The following is an 18,368-nucleotide window of genomic DNA, read 5'->3' on the forward strand; positions in this document are numbered from 1 at the left end:
ATAGTGACTATGGGTGCTATCTGTAATAAGTTTGTATGTTCTCCCAGTGACTGCGTGGGTTTTCTCCGGGTGCTCCGGTTTCCCCCCACACTCCAAAGACATGCAGGTTTGTAGGTTAATTGGCTTTGGTAAAATAGTAAATTGCCCCTAGTATGTAGGATAGTGCTAGTGTATGTGGTGATCGCTGGTCGGCGCGTATTCGATGGGCCGAAGTGTCTGTTTCCGTGCTGTATCTCCAAAATCTAAAGTAAAGTCTAAAGTCGTTGGGTATTTTTAAAGCGGAGATTGACAGGTATTTGATTAGTAAGGGTGTCAAATGTTATAGGGAGAAGGCAGGAGAATGGGGTTGAGAGAGTAGGATAGATCAACCTTGATTAAATGGCGGAGTAGACTCGATGGGCCGAATGGCCTAATTTTGTTCCTATGACTTATGAACTTATGAGAGGGAGGCTGAATAACTTACCCTGTTCTCATCACAGCTCGATACCATCCCACTTGTGTGAAGCTTCTGGAGTGTAAGAAAGTCGTGCAGGTGTCCTGTGGGGCCCACCACACTGCTGTGCTGAACAAGGTTTGTCCCCGTCACTTCAGACGTAATCATTGTTGTAACCTGTCACACGGACCCGAATCACTGCATGTATCCCGTAACAACCAGGACATTGGTAACACCTCAATGGCAAAAGGAGTTTTTACTTAAAACTTTAGAGTTACAGCGTGGAAACAGGCCCTTCGGCCCACCGAGTCCGCGCCGACCAGCGAAAACCACGTTATATTACATTAACACTATCCTACACACACGGAACAATTTACAGAAGCCAATTAACCTACAAATCTGCACAACTTCAGAGTGTGGGAGGAAACTGGAGCACCCGGATAAAACACTCGTGGTCACAGGGAGAACGTACAAACTCCGTACAGCATTTTTCCTTAACAAGGAACTTTTATTCCATAGTTACAACTAACATAGTATTAAACGAAACTCGTCTTGAGCAGAGATCAAAATCCACTCTTTGGACGTGGTTTATTGGTTAATTGGCCTCGGAAAATTGTCCCTCGTGTGTAGGCTAGAACTAGTGTACAGAATGGACTGGCGATGTTTCGGGTCAGGACCCTTCTTCAGACTGCTCAAGATTTCAGCATCAGCATCTCTCGGGTTTAGAAGGATATGGGCCAAACTTCACTCATCTGTAGCCACCTCTCATTTGCCAGGTTTGTCCCAACCCCACCTCTCTTTGCCGACGTTTTCTCCCCATCCATCAGGCCAAAGAAGAGTCCCAACCTAAAATGTCACTTGTCCATTCCCTGACCTGCTGAGGTCCTCCAGCACATTCAACTTGTTCAAGATTCCAGCACCTGCACAACCTTGTGTCTCTGTGTCAGTATTTGTGTGGTTGATGTGCCTATAAGACCACAAAACCATAAGACCAGGGTGGAATTAGACCATTCATCCCAGCGAATCCGCTCTGCCATTTGATCATGGCTGATCTGTAGTTCCCTTTCAAATGCGTTCACCTGCCTTCCCCCTGTAACCTTTGACACCCTTACTAATCAAGAATCTATCAATCTCAGCTTAGAAAATATCCATTAACTTGCCCTTCACAGCCGCCTGTGGCTGCGAATTCCACCAAATTTACGCTCTGGCTAAAGAAACTCTTCATCTCCATTCTAAAGGTATGTCCTATTATTCTGAGGCTGTGCCCTCTGGTCCTAGATTCTCCCACTAGCGGAGACATCCTCTCCACATCCACTTTTAAAAATATATAAATACTGGTTCCATTCTGTTCTGTTCTTGCACAATCCTGCTGCATTGCCACCATCATTTCACTGTACATCTTGTATGTGACAAATAAATTTGACTTGACTCCATCTAGGCCTTTCATTATTCATCTGTGGTGTTATTGTGTTAATGTGCCTGTAAAGCCTCAGCACTGTATGCCTATGTGAGATACTGTGGCACCTCCACCCCCGTTGTGGACATTGGACTTTGTCTGTGAAACTGCTGTGTTACAATGCTGAGAACTAAATTCTGCACTCTATAGAAACAAAGAACTACAGATTCTGGTTAATACACAAAAGGACACAAAGTGCTGGAGTAACTCAGCAGGTGTGGCAGCATCTCTGGAGAACAATGATAGGTGATGTTTCGAGGTTGGGACCGTTTTTCAGACTGGTCTAAACAAGGGTCCGTTTCATGTTCTCCACATATGTTGTCTGACCCACTGAGTTATTCCAGCACTTTGTGTCCTTTTCTGCACTTTGTATCTTCCTCTTTGCTCTACCTATTATCACAATGTTTAAAAAAAACGTTTGGACAAGTACATGGTAGGATAGGTTTAGAGGGACATGGGCCAAATGCAGGAGAGTGGTACTAGTGTAGATGGGACTAGTGTAGGTGTGACACGGGGCCTGTTTCCTGTATGACTCTCTGACTCTATTGTACTTGAGTTTGAACTGATTGTATTTATGTACAGCATCATCTGATCTGTTCTGATCGAATGCAAGAAAAGCTTTTCACGGTACCTCGGTACACGTGACAATAATCAACCTAAACCTGGAAGTTGTGTCTCCATCAGGATGGGCTTGTTTACACCTTTGGAGCGGGAACGTACGGTCAACTCGGCCACAACTCTGACAGAGACGAGCTGAAACCTCGGCTGCTCGAGGGGCTGGATGGAATCAAAGTCTCCCAGATTGCCTGCGGGAGGTAAGCTACTAAAATGTTGAGATAAATCGCGACGCAGAGGATATCAATGTCATAGGAGCAGAATTAGGCCATTCAGCCCATCCGCCATTCAATCACAGCTGATCAATCTTGGAAGGATATGCATTACACGCAGGCAGAGGAGATTACTTTAAAGCCCCTGTCTCACGGTGCGAGTCCACCACGAGTGATCCCGAGTGAAAGAAAAAATCAAGCTCGTGGTTGTCTAAGAGATTCCAAGTTTATGTTCACGAGTTTAAACGAGTTCCCACGTGTATGTCTAAGTTTGCCGTTTACTTCTCATTTCTGCGATGAACCAAGTTCCTCTCCCGAGTTACTCTTGAGCCAACAACGACTACCGACGTGTAGAAAAATCATCACATGGATAAATATGTAATGCAGTTTTATTTTACTATAAAAGCCTCCCATGACCATGGACAGAACTGCCCCGATGATCAGCTTGTCCGTGTCTCTTATGTAGCTGCATGCTTCTCTTGTCATGTAATTAACCGCTTTTATCAAATCCTTGCCTATCATTCCTACAATGCAATAAATGGCATTTAAAATACTTGGCTGTAAATAACGTAAAGGTGTTTAAGAAACGGACGGCAGGGAGAACTTCAAAGCTTTTGTAAATCAATTACATTCAAGTAGAAGTTGAACTCAAGATTTAAATCCCCTGAAAGTTAGGTTTCTTAACACAGGATAGATGTTCTGCCAGAACGGAGTTGCTGAATAAAATCATCTCCCGTTTTCCTCCGTTTCTTGCATGATCTCGGCTTGCCAGCTTTATTTCACACTCCGTGATCTGTGTAATGTATATAAGTGTAAAATAATAAACTGACCAAGAAGGTCCAGTGTTCTCACCAGTTAGTATAGTTTAGAGATACAGAGAGGAAACAGGCCCTTTGGACCACCGGGTCCGCGCCGACCAGCGATCCCCGCACACTAACACCATCCTACACCCACTATGGACATTTTTACATTCACCAAGCCAATTAACCTACAAACCTCTACGTCTTAGGAGTGTGGGGGGATCTCGCAGAAAACCCACGCAGGTCACGGGAAGAACTTACAAACTCAGTACAGACAGCACCCGTAGTCAGGATCGAACCCGGGTCTCCGACGCTGCATTCGCTGTCAGGCAGCTGCACCACCGTGAATGAAGGCCTGTTTTAAGTATCAAATAGAGGAGCAAGAAGGTGATCAAGGCGGAGAAAGTGTAGAGGCCAATGCCCAGGTAGTCCAACTCGCAGGAGTGCAGGTCCACCATGACGAGCTTTGGGGGAGGTGCAGGTGACATTGGTGACCAGGCGAGGGATGTAGACCGTGGTCTGATTGATCCACCACACGAACCACCTGGCGTCGCAGGTGCAGAGAAAGTGGTTGCCGCTTAGCCGCAGCTCCCGAAGGTGTTTGATGGCGCTGTCCGGGAAACTGGAGGCCTGGATGGTCTTCAGGTTGTTGTAGCTGAGATCCAGGTACTGCAGGGAGGTCACGTCCCGCAGGAAGTCCTTGGTCAGCTTGGAGATCTGCTTGCGGGTGAGGTTGAAGACGCAGCGTCTGGGTGCAGTTGGGCAGCATGCGAGGCACCGTGGTCAACAGGTTGCTACCGAGGGCCAGCAGCTCCAACCAGCCTAGCAGGTAAAGCCTGCCCCAGTTAAAGCTCCACAGCTGGTTACCGCTCAGCACAAGCTCCTTAAGTAGCGGCGGCTAGTGGTCAAACATGTCGTGCGGCATGAACACGAGTTTCTTCCCCTAATAATCTGCTGTTATCTGTGTTTGAGAGCGAAAACTTGCAAAGGGCACGCACGGTTCCTCGCCAGCGAAGATGGACACAGAATGCTGGAGTAACTCAGCAGGACAGGCAGCATCTCTGGAGAGAAGGAATGAGTGACGTTTCGGGTCGAGACCCATTACTTCTCTCCAGAGATACGGCAACAGCACAGCACAAAACCAGTCTGAAGAAGGGTCTCGACCCGAAACGTCACCAATTCCTTTTCTCTAGAGATGCTGTCTGCCCCGCTGAGTTACTCCAGCATTTTGTGTCTATATCCCGTGGCTTATAATGTCACCTCACATTGTAAAATCATTATCTGAAGAAATGTCTCCTCGCTGGCTCAAACATAATCTATGTAGAACTCACGTTTCTCTCTGCTTCATATACGTGGGAATTCCCTCAGTATGGTCACTTTTCACGCGTCCCGCCCGGTGTTAACCCTTCCCATCAATGCTTGAGCCCCCATCTTCGCTCTGTACATTCAGCTTCATCGGCGGCTCTCTCCCATCGAAAGTATCCAAGTTAATTTCAGACCCCTATCCATCCATCCATTCATTCATTTCCCATTAAGATCTGACTAATCTTCAACATTTCTGGCACTCAGGCCAAACCCACGGTAGACTCAAGAGTCACTACGGTAAACTCACGGGCAACTACGTTCTTACAACGAGTTTAAAAGTTTCAAATTTTACCTTCAAGGGTAAATTTGACTCGTGGAAATCTTTAAACATGTTTAAAAATTTTCAAGAGTTAACAAGTTTCCCGGGTACCTGCCGTTAGCGCCACGAGTCGCTAAGTTGCGTCCACGAGTTCCGACGTTCCCGCTACGTTAATTGTACGTGATTACCATGAGTTTAATTTGTTTTAAACTCGGGGTCACTCGTGGGTCGACTCGCACCATGAGACGGGTTTAACTGTGTTTCATGTTTGGCAAAGACATTGTGGGCAGAAACACTATTATATTTCTAATAGTGCAAAGCCGCTGTACGTAGTGCAATCTTATACAAGCTCCATAGTTGATCGGTGCCGAGGTACGTTTGTATTTAGTGTTGCGCAGTGTTCCACAGCCTGACGGTTGCTGGGAAGAAGCTGTTCTTGAACCTGGAGGTCACAGTTTTCAGATGTTTCAAATCATGAGAGGAATAGATCGGGTAGATGCACAGAGTCTCTTGTCCAGAGTAGGGGAATTGAGGACCAGATGACATGGGTTTAAGTTGAAGGGCAAAATATTTAATTGGAATCTGAAGGATAACTCACACTCAAAAAGGCACAAGTGTTAGCTGTGCAAATTGAAAGTGCCATGCATAACGCCGAGGTGCTCAAACAACAGCAGATGGCATGCTCGGAGGGATCATTTAGTCCTGCATCCCATCAGATGAACACAGCACCAGTGCAAGGCATTCAGAGGCAATCAAAACACGGTCGCGCAAACAAGCAGTGTCCGAATTGTGGCCGGACACACGCTCCCGGGGAATGTCCAGTGTACGGTAAACGATGCAACACGTGTTCAAAGCTGAATCACTTCGAGAAAGTATGCCGGTCATCGAAGGAGAAGGTGTCATCGGTCCGCCAAGTAGACGATGCATCTCCTGGTGGACACGATGTGTACTCCATAAAGGACAGAGCTGACCAGGATGTTCGGTCAACAGGGACTTTAAAAAACTGCAAGGTCGAGATCGCTGGGACCTCGGTCTGGCTCCTCATAGATGTGGGGGCGAAGGTTTCAATTTTGAGTGTCGACCTCTACAAAAGGTATTTTTCGGATTACCCACTTGCTCCCCTGAGGGACACTCTTCACGCTTATGATGGTTCAACCATACCCACGAGAGGGCTAGTGACCGTTCCTGTCTGCTACAAAGGAGTTAAGCTCGATAGCTTCACATTCTACGTCACAGAAGGAAAGAGTCTGATGGGAGTCAATTTGTTTGATCAACTAGGGTTCAAGCTTCAGGACTCAACCGGCATGAACATCAATGTGATCAGCGACGCGGACTATGGACATGAGTACCCCTCTCTTTTATCGGGTTTTGGGATAGTTAAAGGGTACTGCCACGCACCTCGTGTAGACACATCACTCCGGCCGGTTTCACAAAGCCTACGGCGTCTACCATTTTCTGTTCGCGCAGAAGTCTCAACGGAACTGAAACGACTCGAAAAGGATGGTATCATTGAGCGCATCGATTCATCCCCTTGGATATCGAATCTGGTCATCGCGCGACGCAAGAACGGTGAACTCAGGCTGTGCATCGATCTCAAAGCGGTCAACAAAGCCATCATTTCGGACAAATACCCTCTGCCAACAATATAAGAGCTAGCTGCATCGTTCCACGGTTCAACGGTGTTCACAAAACTGGACATGCGCCAAAGCTACCTTCAAGTACCACTAGCAGAACGCAGTCAGCATTTGTCAGCATTCATTACACATGAAGGTGTATTTCAGTACCGTAGGATGCCGTATGGACTGTGCTCAGCGCCCAGCGCATTTCAAAAAATCGTGGCGTCGGTTCTGACAGGCATTGACGGAGCACTCAATCTTCTCGATGATGTCGTGGTCCATGGAAGGGACAAGGAGGAACACGATCGATGACTGCATGCAGTATTAGCTCGTCTCACGCAACACAACTTGACGCTCAACGCAGCAAACTGCACATTTACAGCATCCGAGATTGATTTTCTCGGGTACAGAGTGACAGCGTCTGGAGTTGAGCATACTCAGGACAATGTCCAAGCCATCAGCGTGATCCCCGCCCCAACTAACGTGAAAGAGCTAGCGCCATTTCTGGGCACCGCCAACTTCTACCGCAAGTTAGTGCTGCAGTACACGCAGATCGCAGAACCGCTACAGAAGCTGCTACGGAAAGACACACAGTGGGAATGGGCGGATGAGCAGGACTTCACGTTCAACACGCTGAAAGACAAAATAGCATCTCCGCCTGTTCTCGCACACTTCGACCCAAGTGCGGAAACGTACGTCACAACAGATGCTTCCGGTATAGCGATCGGAGCAGTGTTCTCGCAGAGTATCGATGGAAGCGAACGACCGATCACATTCGCGTCCCGTCCCTTGACTGCCACAGAACGCAAGTACTCCACCGGGGAACGCGAAGCATTAGCGTGCATCTACACGTGTGAACACTGGCACGTATACCTATACGGGAGACCATTTACTCTCCGTATGGATCACCAAACGCTAACTACGTTGTTGGACACGTCAGGCTCAGGACACCGTCCGCTCACGATCTACAGAAGGTAGAATACCTCGCAGGTTCACGCAGGTTGACGCAGACATGCTCAGTCGCGTCCCAACGGTGGCACCCGCAAACACACGCGATAGCGACGCTTCAAGCGACATCGACGAATACTTTCTCGCGGTAATTTCGCACGCGATGGCGAATCTCGTGACGCGGGGAGAGCTGAAAGCATAGTCGACAGCTGACGGCACACTGCAAATCGTCTGCCAGTATCTCAGGACAGACTGGCCCAAGGAGATAGCAGACGACTTGGTTCCGTACCACAGGGTACGCCATGAACTGGCTGTGGTTGACGATACATGTGTCACGCGCGGAACTCGAGTGGTTATACTCAAATCACTGCAACACCGCGTGTTACAACTGGCACACGAAGGACACCCGTGCATTGTTAAGATGAAACAACGGTGTCGCGAAGCAGTGTGGTGGCCAGCAATAGATCATCGCGTAGAAGATTTTGTTAAATATTGTGAAGCATGCACAATTAGTGAGAAAGCAACAAGACCATGTCCTGCCCCTCTTCAGCCAATCCCATGGTCGGACAAACCATGGAGGCACTTGCAACTCGATATCTCCGCAGAGGTGCAAGCTGCGCCAAGAAGCCAGCGGTTTCTACTTGTAGTACATGATCTCCACAGCAAGTGGCCTGAGATCGCAACTACTTTCTCAGTCACGACAAGCTCGATCATCGCGATTCTCGAAAAGCTGTTCACTAAGTGGGGACTGCCGGAGGTCATAACGACAGACAACGGCCCTCAGTTCATATCTGAACAGTTTCTTCACTTTCCTCGCGAGCTACGACATTCAACATCAGTGGACGTCGAGATATAACCCCCAATCGAACGGCGGGGTTGAACGATTCAATCGCGTGATTAAGGAAAGCATAAAAGCGAGCATGTCGGAGGGGAAAACGTTCGAACAGTCAATCCATATTCTCCACCGATCCTACAGATCCACACCACACACGTTGTCTGGGAAAACTGCAGCAGAGCTGATGATAGGGTGAAACCTGTGAATAAAATTGAATGCTCTTCAACCATCATCGCACCCAAATCCGGACACAAGAGCGAGGGTGGAAATGATAGCTCACAGACAAGCAAAAGGGAAAGCATACTGTGATGCCGAACGCAGAGTACGAGCGCCGCGGTTCAAGGTCGGCGACTGGGTACGAATCAGCCGCCCTAACAGACAACATAAGCTTGCAAGCGCACTCTCCAAGCCGATACAGATCAAACAGAGGTTCGGCGAGAACGCGTACGTCCTCCAGGATAACACCAAATGGAACGCGAGGCGTCTAATTGCAAGTAAACAGGGACAGGAAGAAGACGAATTGGACACTTTTCCTTTCCCAATATCCAATCAAGACAGTGATTGTGGTCAGCATACAGCAGAGCACACAGCAGAGCAGTCTATTCCCGCTCGACGCTCTCAGCGACAGAGGAGGAGGCCTCAATATCTGCAGGATTATCAGCTGTGAAGCCTTAAACGTTATGTGCACCGAGCTGTTATGTTGGACTGATTGCATATGGACATATTTGGGTGGATAACGGGACTTATATGTTAACCTTTGTTTATAAGGAGGGAAATGTGTTGTGTCCTAGAGTCACCACTAGAGGGCTCTGCCTCGCGATGAATGTTTCCGAAGGGGGGTCCCTGGGAGATCTGCTGGGGTTTTGCAGCAGCCACGTTAGGCTGGTAATAAACACACTTCGGGTTCTGTACATCAAGTGTAGATTGTGCATTATTTAGCCCTCGAACACAACTGGGAGCTCAGTATCGGTGATGGACTGGGCAGTGTCCACCACTTTATGCAACATCTTTCGTTCTTTCGAGTGGTATTCTGGTTACCAAAGCAGGCCGTCGCACAACCAGTCAGTATCTACTCCACCATGAAATGGGGCAACCATTTATTTCCTGCAAGTGATGGCTGCTGGCCCTTTGTGTCTGTGCCCAAAAAATGACGTATCCACAGCATGTTGTTCAATGAAATCAATACAGAATACGCTAGAAATACTCAACAGGGCAGGCAGCGTCTGTGGAGAAAAAAAACAGAGCAGCACGGTTTCGCAGTGGCAGCGTTGCTACATTACAGCGTCGGAAACCCAGGTTCGATCCTGACTACGGGTGTTGTCTGTACGGAGTTTGTACATTCTCCCCGTGCCCACGTCAGTTTGCAATTTTTCATTGTTTCAGTTTCCTCCCAGACTCCAAGGATGTACAGGTTTGTAGGTTAATTGGCTTTGGTAAAAATTGTAAATTGTCGCTAGTGTGCAGGATCGTGCTAGTGAACGGGGTGATCCTTGGATGGCGCCCGTCAAAGTAACTGGGAAGGAGAGAAAACAAGTTACAGAGGAAGTGCAGAAGAGATAGAAATAGAAAGGAGATATGACTGACAGGGTGAGGAGAGATGAACATAGAACCGTACAGCACAGCAACAGGCCCTTCGGCCCACAATGTCCATGCCGAACATGATGCCAAGTTAAAATAAATTCCTCTACCTGCACGTGATCCATATCCCTCCATTCTCTGCACATCCACGTACCTAGCTAATAGCCTCTTAAATGCCACTATTGTATCTGCCTCCAGCAGAGTGTTCCAAGCCCCCACCACTCTCTGTAAAAAGCTTGCCTCACATATCTCCTTTACACTTAGCCCCACAATGACAGATTCTTCCAAGCTGTTATTCGGCAACTGAACCTGTCTATTACCAACATGAGAATGGTCCTGACCTCCCATCTAACTCATTAGAGACCCTCGGACTTCGGACTATCATTAATCGGACTTTACCTTGCACTGAACGTTATTTACTATATCCTGTATGTGCACAGCATGGATGACTTAATTGATATCTTGTATTGTTTTTCCGCTGACTGTTTAGCATGTAACACAAAGCTTTTCTTTGTACTTGGTACATGTGGCAATAATCTAAACTAAAACAGTCTAAGTCTGTCCAACCTCTCAAACTAGCTAATACGCTCGAATCCAGGCAGCATTCCGGTCAACATAAAAACAAGCAAGCTAAGTGCTGGAGAATCTCAACGGGTCAGGCAGCACGTCTGGAGAACAAGGATAGGTGATGTTTCGATTCGCAACCGTTCTGGTAAATCACCTCTGCATCCGCTCCAAACCTCCCACATCCTGCAATGAGCCATCCTGTTTCTCTCTCCAGAGATGCTGCCTGACCTGCAGTGTGTTTTCAGCATTTCCTTACTTCAATTAAATTTCCAGCTTGTTGATTGTTGTGTTGTGTTTTGCAGCTCCCACACCATGGTGTTCAGTTCGGCATCGGGGCAACTCTATTCCTTTGGCCGTGGAGAGAACGGGCAGTTGGGAACCGGACAAACCATTGACCATTTTGTGCCTTGTCTGGTCACCTTCTCAACAGACGGGACCCACAACCTGCAGCCTGCTCCTGGTAGGAATATTCTGTATTGTCATAGAGGAATAGAGTCACACAGCACAGAATTGTCCATGCCGACCAAGATGCCCCACACAAGCTAGTCCCCTTTGCCCACATTTGGCCCAGATCCTTCCAAACCTTTTCTGTCCATTGTCCAAGTGTCTTTTAAATTGTATTATAGTACCTGCCTCAACTACGTCCTCTGGCAGCTCGTTCCACCTGTGTAAATATATTGCCCCTCAGGTTCCTATTCAATCTTTCCCCTCTCACCTTAAATGTAAGGTAGACACTGTCTGGTCCATCATAGGTCCTGACCTTCTCCACCATCGAAGGGATCAGTAAGAAGCATTGCCTCCAAAAGGCAGCTAATATCATCAAAGACCCACACCACCCTAGTTTTTGATTCATTTACCCTGGGTAAAAGACTGTGCATTTACCCTATCTATTCCCCTCACAATCTGAAACATCTCTATAAGATTAACCCCTCAGTCTCCTGCTCCAAGAAATAAAGATCCACAGCTTGCTTTGCAAACATTTCCTTATTCAGTGACTGTTTGTCTGTCTCTCCCTATTTTATCTCTCTTTTCCCATCTCTTTCCCTCTCTCTCTCTCTCTCTCACCCCTGCCTCTCTCTATCTGTTTTCCTCTTTCTCTCTTTTTCTCCTCATCCACACTTGTTCTCTATATCGCTTCCTTTCTCTATCTTTGTCTTTCCACCCCTCTCTCTCTATCCCTTCCCATCTCTCTCTGTGCCTCTGAAATATTTCCTAGGTGTGATAAAAAATTGAATTTATTTTTCTTCCTCATGACCCTCGACAGGAGGTCTGCTCCAACCAGCTGTGAAAAGGATATTTGCTGGAGCCAACCAGAGCGTTGCCTTGTGCTTTGGTGTTAAGGTAGGAAACATACTCGCAAATATTCTGCCCTCTCAGTACAGCCCAGCCGTGTCAGTATGATACCCTTACTGACACGGAGTGCTGGAATAACTCAGCGGATCAGGTAGCATCTCTGGAGAAAATAAATAGGTGACGTTTCGGGTCGAAACTCTTCTTCAGACTGGAGACGTCTGAAGAAGAGTCCCGACCGAAATGTCACCTATTTATTTTCTCCAGATATGCGGCCTGACCTGCTGAGTTACTCCAGCATTTTGTGTTTACCTTCAATGTAAACCAGCATCTGCAGGTCCATCCTACCCATTTGCCTGTGATTGGCCCTTTCCTCTCCATGTACCTGTTCAAGTGCCTTTCACCCAGTTTAGAGAAATCAAGAGCCAGAGGACATAGGTTCAACATGAGAGGGGCAAGGTTGAGTGGGAAGATGAGGGTTGGCCTTGAGTTCTCTGCCTTGCAGATAAGCCGCTACCACTTTGCATGTACGCACGCTGAGAAGCCACTACACCGGTCCCCAGTAACGTTTCGCAGCAGGTTAAATTGTTAATCAATGTGTGGAATAGCAGCAACGTCCTGAGCTCCTGGGGTAGCTGAGAGTGAGAGGCCATGCTTGAGATCACGGCTTGATATGGCATCAGCTCTGCCCCAGATCACAATACCGTGCAGAGAGCTGGAGATGTAGCCCACTCCATCACACAGACCAGACTCCCCACCATTCACTCCATCTACACTTCACGCTGCCTTGGGAATGCACTGTGGTGGTAGATACAGATATGATCATGGCAGTGTCATAAAGTCATACAGCGTGGAAATATTCCCAGCGGCCCAACTTGTCGTACCGACCAACATGTCCATCTACACTATCCCACCTGCCTGCATTTGGCCCATATTCCTCAAATCCTATCCTGACCCATGTACCTGTCTAAATGTTTCTTAAACGTTGAGATAGTACCTGACTCAACTACCTCCTCCGGTAGCTCGTTTCATGCACGCCCCCACCCACATACACCCGCTGTAAAAAAAGTGACCCCTCAGGTTCATATTAAATCTTTACCCCTCACATTAAACGTATCTCTTTTGGATCACAATTCCCCAGCTCTGGCCAAGAGACTCTACACATCCACCCGATTTATTCCTCTCATGACTTTGTACACTACTACAGTATAAGATCACCCCTCATCCTCCTGCGCTCCAAGGAATAGAATCCTAGTCCACTCAATCTCTCCCTATGGCTCAGGCCCTCGAGTCCTGGCAACGCACCATTTCCAGCTTGACAACATCTGTCCTATAACATGGTGCCCCAAACTGAACACAATACTCTAAATGTGGCCTCACCAATGTTTTAAACTTGCCACACTAAACTTGCTGCTAGAGGAGGTGGTGGAATCAGATACAATCACTACGTTCAAGAGGCATTTAGCCAGGCAGTACCTCCTCTGGCAGCTGGTTTCATATACCCACCAACCTCCGTGTGAAATATCTACCCCGCAGGTTCCTATCACATAGTAAATCTTTGGAGTAAACTAAACTAAACCAAACAAAACCTGGTGATATGCAGTATAAGGATTATCTGGTGATTTTCAGTATAAGACCACATATTGTGCCTTAATAATGGTGAATTTCTGTGCGGTTATTTGGAGTTTCCGGAGCAAGCTAGCTTCCTTGGTTTCCTTTGCTCATTGTAGGCCTCACACTCTGCTGACTACCAGTCTTCATTCAATCCTCTAAGGAGAATTGTCATGGCTGAAGACTCATTCTGGAACACCTGGAGCATTCTGGATAATGGGGAGCTACAGAAGGACATCAAAGAGTGAGTGTGACTTTCTTCATATTAAATGTGGCTCACATTGGTTTAGGGGCGGCACAGTGACATGGCTGTAGAGCTGCCGCCTTACAGCGTCAGAGACCCGGGTTCGATCCTGGCTACGGGTGCTGCCTGTGTGGAGTTTGCACATTCTCCCTGTGACCGTGTGCTTTTCCTCCATGTTCTCTGGTTTCCGCTCACAGTCCAAAGACGAGTAGGTTAATTGGCCACTGTAAATTGCCCCTAGCATGTAGGGGGTGAATGAGAAAGTGAGATAACATGGAAGAGTTTAGTTTAGTTTTGTTTATTATTGTCATGTGTACCAGTGTACAATGAAAAGTTTTTGTTTGCATGCTCTCCAGTCAAAGAAAAGACTACACATGAATAAATGATCAATGGTCAGCATGGAATTGGTGGGCTGTAGAGTCTGTTTCCATGCTGTATCTCTGAAGCAAAAAATTGGACAACCATACTCATAGATAGAAACAAGATACTGTGGGGTCAGAAGATCTAAGGTAAAATTAGAAAATGCCAGAATGACCCAACAGGATATGCTGTGTCTGTGGAGGGAGAAACAGAGTTAACATTACAAGTCAATGGCCTTTCGTCAGAATATTTGAAATGAATTAGGCTGCCAATGGGATAGAGATTAGCTACAACATTGAGCAAAGAAATGGCAGATGGAGTTTAATCTGAGCAAGTGCGAGGGGAATGTAAGGGGAAGGTATACAGTTGATTGGCAAGACTCTTGATAGATCCCAGAGTGGATCTTTGGGTCCAGGTCCACAGATTCCTGAAAGTGGCAAGTCTGGTAAATAGAGTGGTAAAGAAGGCATATAGTATGTTTACCTTCTTCTTCTTTCGTGTGGCGTGCACAGCCTAAAGTTGTTGGACAACTTGTTCTATTTGATCTTCCGTTTGTGCACGTAGAGTTGATTGCATTAGTTGAAACAGGGCGGACCACATGAAGGTTGCAATCTTCCACCCCAAGGCATTGGTATAAGAGTCAGGAAGTCATGATGCAGCTTTGTAAGACTTTAGTTAGGCCGCATTTGGGGTTAATATGTGCAGTTCTGAATGCCCCCATTACAGGATAATGCCTGGAGTAGGGGATATTAGCTACAGGGAGTGGTCGGACAGTATTGGAATGGTTTCTCTGGAGAGTCAAAGATTGAGGGGAAACTTGATAGAAGTTTCTCCCTCCCTCTTCTGTCCCCGCGGTATCTTTATTCTATCTATGCAGTGATAGACCTGATATAAGATTATGAGAGGCATAGACAAAGTAGACAGTCAGAACGTTTCATAATTTTATAAACTTCTATCAGGTCTCCCCCAAAACCTCCCCAACTCCAGAGAAAACAATCCAAATTGTCCAACCGCTTCTTATTGCTAATGCCCTCTAATCCATGCAACATTCTGGTAAACCTCTTCTGCACCCACACCAAAGCCTCCACGTACTGGACTTCTTGTAATGATGTGACCAGAACTGCATGCGATACTCCAAAAGCAGACTAACCAAAGTCTTATAAAGGTACACGTGATTTCATGAGTTCTGTTCTCAATATTCAGAATGCTCAGGAGGTCAGAAGTTGATATTTGATATCGGGAATGGGAGAGAGCTCGGATTTAGTTTAGTTTAGGAAGGAACTGCAGTTGCTGGTTTACACCGAAGATGGATACAGAATGCTGGAGCAACTTAGTGGGTCAGGCAGCATCTCTGGAGAAAAGGAATAGGTGATGTTTTGGGTCGATTAAAGAAAGTTCATAGGTTTCCATGAGGTAGATGGAAGGTCAGGACCGCATTTTGGTGCAAAATCAAAGTTCCATTCTGTTATATTTTCTGGTTTGCATTTATCACTCTTTGATTGAAAGACTAAACCATAACCACATCTGACATTGATCTGAGAAAATCATTTTTTACACAGAGAGTGGTGAATCTGTGGAATTCTCTGCCACAGAAGGTAGTTGAGGCCAGTTCATTGGCTATATTTAAGAGGGAGTTAGATGTGGCCCTTGTGGCTAAATGGATCAGGGGGTATGGAGAGAAGGCAGGGATGGGATACTGAGTTGGATGATCAGCCATGATCATATCGAATGGCGGTGCAGGCTCGAAGGGCCGAATGGCCTACTCCTGCACCTATTTTCTATATTTCTATGTTTCTATCTCAATAAACAGTGTCCACTTTTTTCCAGGGAGATTGGTCACATTTTCTCCACTGAATGCCTCAACGGGAGCTTCTTGGAAGTCAGGTAAGAGTAAAGAGTCTTGGATGGAGGGTGGGAACATGGAAATATATTCACCGAGAGTAGGTGTATGATGCAGAGATGTAGGCTCAGCACAGCAGGTAGTGCTGCTCCCTCACAGCTCCAGGGATCTGGGTTCAGAGTAAGGAAGGTTTGTGTGGCTGAATGGCCTGCTTTATCTCTTATGTTTTTATTAAGGATGACGGTTAAATAGAGCAGAGAGGTAGCAATCAACAATGGTGCTGAAAAGCCGCTGCCTCACAGCGGCAGAGACCCAGGATTGATCCTGACCTCGGGTGCTGTCTATGTGGAGTTTGCACGTTCTCCTTATGATTGCATGGATTTCCTCCAATTTCCTCCCACATCCCAAAAACGGGTTTGTAGGTTAATTGTAGGTCTTGGGCAGAGCTGTTCCCAAAGCAATCTGTGGTGCAACCTGACAGTATACTTTCTATGGTGCTTCTGTGGATGTTTGTAAGAGTCATTGAAGATATGCCAAATCTTGTCAGTCACAGCAGCAAGGTGTTGGTGTGCTTTCTTGGTTGTCGCATCTATGTGGTTGGTTCACAACAAATCATGGTGATATTAACACCAAGGAACGTGAAGCTCTCAACCATTTCCACATCTGCACCATTGATGCTGATTGGGGCATGTACTCCACCATGCTTCCTGAAGTCATTAACTGACTCTTTCATCTTGCTGACATTCAGGGTGTGGTTATTGTCCTGTCACAATGTCACTAAGTTCTGAATCATCCCAACCAGAATATACCCTAAACTACCAACTCTTGTGTAATGTTAATGGTATATTATCTTCTTACAGTGGGGATGAGCATTTCAAAACAGGCAGAGAAACCTCAGGAGTCGACCTGTCAGCTGCAAGTCTCTGGTTCGAGAAACTGGGAAAACATCCCATACTTTTGCAAGAGGTAATTGTAACGATTGAATCAATCACTCTGCACCTGAAAAGTACAACTCATAGTCCTACAGCACGGTAACAGGCCTTTATCCCAACCCATCCATAGCGACCAAGATGCCCCAACTAAGCTCATCCCATTTGTCCATGTTTAGTCCATATTCCTCTAAACCTTTCCTATCCATGTTTCTATCCAAATATCTTTTTAATGTTATTATTATAGCAGACTTCACTACATCCTCTGGTAACTCGTTCCATATACCCTCCTCCCTCTGTGAAAACATTGCCCCTCAGGTTTCAATTAAACTTTTCCACTCTCAGCTTAAACTGATGTCTTCGAGTTCTTGATTCTTGTACCCTGCGCAAAAGTCTGTGCATTCACCCTATCTATTCCCTCATGATTTTATACCCCTTTATAAGATTATCTATCAGCGTTACACACTCCAAGGAATAAAATCCCAGCCTATTCAGCCTTTCCCTATAGCTCAGGCCATCAAGTCCTGGCAAAATCAATTTAAATCTTCTCTGCACTTTTTCCAGCTAATAGCATCTTCCTATTAGCAGGGTGATCAAATTGAACACAATACTCCAAGTGCAGCCTCACCATTATCTTGCACAACTCTAATATGACATCCCAACTTATTTTCCCATCTCCAGTTTATTCCCCACCCCACCTCTACTTTCAGTCTGAAGAAGGGTTCTGACCCAAAACATCACCTTTTCTTTTTCTCCAGAGTTGCTGCATGACCCGCTGAGTTACACCATCATTTCGTGTCTATCTTCTATAACCAATGTGTGTGTTGGAAGGAATTGCAGATGCTGGTTTAAACCGAAGATAGACACAAAAAAACGGATTAGCTCAGAGGGTCAGACAGCATCTCTAGAGAAAACAAATAAGTGACGTTTCGGGTTGACACCCTTCTTCGGACTGGTGTGAAGAAGCGTCTCGACCCGAAATGTCACCTACTTCTTTTCTCCAGAGATGCTGCCTGACCCACTAAATTACTCCAGCATTTTGTGTCTATTTTCAATTCCCTGACTGACGAAGGACAACGTGCCAAAAACCTTCTACACTACCCTATCTACCTGTGACACCATTTTCAGTGAACAATATACTTGAGCTCCTCGACTCTTCTCTTCTTTACGGATCAACATTAACTTTTGTATGAATTTTGTAAGGACATTTTCTTGAATCACGTTGCTATATAAATATATATTATTTTTAACGATGATACATTAATCATACACTTTGATTTTTAGGTCACGACCACAGTGGAGGAAATTCTAATTCCCTCCTTGACCAAGTCTCCTGCTGGTGTGGAAGCTCTTCGAGTCTATCTTGTTCTGCCAGAACTCATAGATATCCAGATGGAGGAGAACAACTCT

At 46.3% G+C, this 18,368-nt stretch overlaps 1 protein-coding gene and 1 long non-coding RNA gene across 2 annotated transcripts in view; both read left to right on the forward strand.

Moving 5' to 3' along the window:
• The window catches only part of LOC116979043 (probable E3 ubiquitin-protein ligase HERC4), an 84,968-nt gene that overhangs the window by 13,182 nt on the left and 53,418 nt on the right, over positions 1–18,368 (forward strand). The window contains exons 5-11 of the mRNA XM_033030494.1: positions 480–571; positions 2,574–2,704; positions 10,987–11,144; positions 11,949–12,025; positions 13,705–13,829; positions 16,017–16,073; positions 16,890–16,995. Of these exons, the coding sequence (XP_032886385.1) occupies positions 480–571; positions 2,574–2,704; positions 10,987–11,144; positions 11,949–12,025; positions 13,705–13,829; positions 16,017–16,073; positions 16,890–16,995 (746 nt within the window). The remainder of the gene's footprint in view (positions 1–479; positions 572–2,573; positions 2,705–10,986; positions 11,145–11,948; positions 12,026–13,704; positions 13,830–16,016; positions 16,074–16,889; positions 16,996–18,368) is intronic.
• LOC116974412 lies at positions 16,021–18,366 on the forward strand. The gene is made up of 3 exons (XR_004412357.1): positions 16,021–16,073; positions 16,890–16,995; positions 18,243–18,366. It is a non-coding gene; the product is annotated as an uncharacterized LOC116974412 (long non-coding RNA).

This window comes from Amblyraja radiata, chromosome 1 (genome assembly GCF_010909765.2).
Source record: "Amblyraja radiata isolate CabotCenter1 chromosome 1, sAmbRad1.1.pri, whole genome shotgun sequence".
Classification (NCBI taxonomy): Eukaryota; Metazoa; Chordata; class Chondrichthyes; order Rajiformes; family Rajidae; genus Amblyraja; species Amblyraja radiata.